Source organism: Arachis ipaensis, chromosome B02, assembly GCF_000816755.2.
Source record: "Arachis ipaensis cultivar K30076 chromosome B02, Araip1.1, whole genome shotgun sequence".
NCBI lineage: Eukaryota > Viridiplantae > Streptophyta > Magnoliopsida > Fabales > Fabaceae > Arachis > Arachis ipaensis.
The window spans coordinates 8440476-8444084 of record NC_029786.2 but is presented as its reverse complement, the minus strand read 5'-3'; the positions used below and the strand labels follow the sequence as shown (position 1 = coordinate 8444084).

At 31.4% G+C, this 3609-nt stretch overlaps 1 protein-coding gene across 1 annotated transcript; it reads left to right on the top strand.

The window, feature by feature from the left end:
- LOC107624786 (peptidyl-prolyl cis-trans isomerase FKBP20-2, chloroplastic) lies at window positions 275-3159 on the top strand. The gene is made up of 7 exons (XM_016327242.2): window positions 275-391; window positions 503-578; window positions 656-867; window positions 1125-1234; window positions 1950-2058; window positions 2176-2252; window positions 2789-3159. The coding sequence occupies exons 1-7, from the start codon at window positions 367-369 to the stop codon at window positions 2906-2908; spliced, it is 729 nt and encodes a 242-aa protein (XP_016182728.1). The 5' UTR covers window positions 275-366; the 3' UTR covers window positions 2909-3159.

Here is a 3609-nt window from a genome sequence, read left to right as displayed (position 1 = left end):
TATGACTATCGTGTGTTTAGTTAATTTTTAAATAATAAATCTAAAATTAGTTATATATATATACTTGGTTGTTTATATAATTTTTTTACAGACAAATATAAAAATTAAATTTCTTAAATAATTATCTAAAAAATTGTATTATAAATTATAATTATAATAATATATTTGAAGGTGAATGTAATATCTTTACATAAAAATAATAATTAAAATTATTATGTAATTTAATATATCTAATGTACTTAATATATGAATATTTTAACTATATATGTGTTTCGGTAAATAGTTATGGAGAGTGGATAACATTAACAAAAAGAGCAGAGCGCAGCACTTGAACTCTGGTCGGAGAAGACAAGGCAAGTGAAGGCCATGGTTCCACTCTCACTCACACACTGTAATTGCAACAACCCTTCTCTCCTTCTCTTTCTTTCTTTCTTCTTCTTCTTCTTCTTCTTCTTCTTCTTCTTCTTCTTCTTCACACTTTATTCCTTTTCTTTTGTGGCAGTTACAGCCCCCCTCCCTTGTGCTCTTCATGGAGCTAAACAATTAACTCTCCAATGCACAAATCATGAGCAGGACATGTAAGACTGACCCTTCACATTCTCCTGCGATTTATTGCTTATTATCCTTCTGTTTTTTGTTTATGATTCTGTGACAGATTACAGGGTAGTTGCATATCTGAGAAAATAACATTAAGGAGGACACTTGTTCTTTCTGCTTTTGTATCAACTTGTGTTTTTCCAACCTTATCTTCTTATGCCAAGACTAAGACTAAGAATCCATATGATGAAAAACGCCTCCTACAACAAAATAAACGGATACAGCAAGAAAACAATGCACCTGAGGATTTCCCAAATTTCATCAGAGAAGGTAATTAACAATGTGATTCTGCAAATTTTAAGTAAAATATGTTACTTTTTGAGTCAAATAAGGAAACAAAAATGCTATGTAAGTACATGTGTAGTTTAACTTATTTTTAGTGTGTATTTTGTATTTCAATGTGTATTCTATATTGATGGCTGATCTTGGCGTACACCTAGCATGATTGACAAGGAAAATTTGTTTGTTGTGAACCTCTTGTGTATGATTTTTTAAGTAATGATCTGATTTATTGATGTACATTTCAGGTTTTGAAGTTAAAGTAGTAGCACCGGATAACTATACCAAGAGTGATTCAGGGCTCATATACCGGGATTTCGAAGTTGGTAAAGGTGATTGCCCAAAGGATGGTCAGCAGGTTTTTCTTTTGTTTTTCTTCCCAATCTGCTACTTCCTAGATTGTTCTTTGTGATTCAATCTTAAGTTCATTGTTGGGGCAATTGTTCTTCAATTGCATACTTATTTGTTTCTAGGAAATAGGAATAATTTGTGCTGGTTTGAGCTAGGGGAAAATGGATATTGATGTTTGAGTAGTCTCAACTCCAATGGAGTGTTTTTGGAGTTTCAAATCTGATGTGAACATGAAGTGAAAACGATTCGAAATTTCACTTTGCATTGGTGGAAAACCAATTAAATTTTGCCACCTTCTATAAAGTTTAAAATGAATTGGAACCAAACATTAGAGTGATAGATTTTATATTTAGTCTCAAATCACTATTTATGACATGTGGTCTCAAAATGAAATTGAACTGAGACCAAGTGTTGGAGATGCTTATGTTGTTGGTTTGTAGCTAAACCTGGTTTTTGGCTCAAGTGAAATCAATAGATGATGCTATACTCTTTCTGTCATTTATGTCTTCTCAAGTGTGATTGAATGAAAAAGGATGAGGTGAATAGTGAAAGTTGCCAATATTATAGCTTTGAAGATACTTAAAAAGTATCATTTTCACTTTTCGGCATTGCGAAATTGCAACTTCTAGGCCGTTAGGCACTAACATTTTTAAGTTGATTTCAGTGCACAAAATATATTGATCAGTTTGTTCATTACCTGATTACTTGTTCATGTTTGGCAGGTAACGTTTCACTATGTCGGCTATAACGAATCTGGCCGTCGTATAGACAGCACTTACTTACAGGGTTCTCCTGCCAGAATCCGTATGGGGACTAAAGCATTGGTTCCTGGTAAAACTTCAAATCTTAGTGCCATTTTTTCCCTTGAGAAATGGATGTGAAAGATTATTCATTTTGTTCTTGAGAAAATTTTTTATTACTTTTTCATTTTTTTTTCTTCTGATGCAGGATTTGAGGAAGGAATTAGAGACATGAGACCAGGTGGGAAGAGAAGAATCATTATTCCCCCTGAACTTGGGCCACCAGTGAGTTCTAACATGTCTCATTTTCTTGTTCTAGAAACTACTAGATAAATATAATATATAGCAATAGCAGTTGCATAATAGTTCTAGATTTCTCTTCATTTATGTTAGAACTGAAATCTTTTACTGATGCACACTCCTTAGCCGAAATCTCCCCCGAACTGTCACAGTCACAGCACCAAACGCATCGGAAGCTTTTCGAGTCCACCTTTAGTCTTATACTGAAGAAATTTGACCGGATATTGAAGTCTATAAGTTGGATCCAGAACTTAGAATCCTGCCATTCTAAACAAGATTGAACTATGTTAAAACAACTTTCTTCCTAACAACTAATTAATCAACCTATAATAAAATGAAATAATGTACTATTTTTGGGACTTGTCAATTGTCATTGATCAGAACTATGTTGGGATTGCATTAGCATATAGTTTTCAATACTATGCAGCTCTTAACAACAGTACATCAATCTTAGTTCTTCTCTATTTTATGCTTCCAAAGCAAGTAATTTCTATGATCTGATTGTTTTTTGTGTTATGCAGGTTGGACCTTCAACCTTTTTCAGCTCAAAACAATTTGAAGTTTTTGATGTTGAATTATTAAGCATACAGAACTGTGAAAGGAGGACCATAGCTTTCTACTCTGATGTTGTATGCAACTGAAGTTCCTTACTTTATTTGTTACCTATACCTTCATAATTTCTTACCAAAATGGTTAACTATGGAAGATTTATTAAGGATGAGTTGGAACTTGGAGACATAATTGATTATTTGTAATTTATTTTCTTCTTGTAGAAAGTTAAGATAAAACCATGTTTCTCTAGAAATAGGAAATCATGCACATTATTGAAAGAACAAAAATGTAATGTAAATTATGCATACATTAATAAAATTGTTATAATTAGAAGGGATAATTGTTATAAAAATGAATTTCTTTTACCACCAAAATCTGTCATTAAATATGTTCCTATTTTGACTCCTCAAATTGCAAAATGTATTCTGGATCCATAGACTTCTTCACTTGCCTATTCTTGCTCCGCAAATTCTTGTGCTATGCACACGTGTTTTTTATGAGATATCCTCTTACATATTATTATTCTAATCATTGTTTTAATTTTTAAATAAAGCAAAAAGGTAAATATAAGAATTATTTTTTATAACATACATATTAAGGAAAGAAAAAATATGACAAAGTTTAGTGATTTTTATTAAAAAAGAAAATGTAGTTAAAAAATGTCAAACAGCCTATTAATTTAAATTAATAAATATTTTAAATAACATAAAAATTCATTATTAAATCCAAATTATCAGTTGAAGAAATCTCTTATTTTAAACCGAGTTTAGCTAATGAGTACTCAAATAAC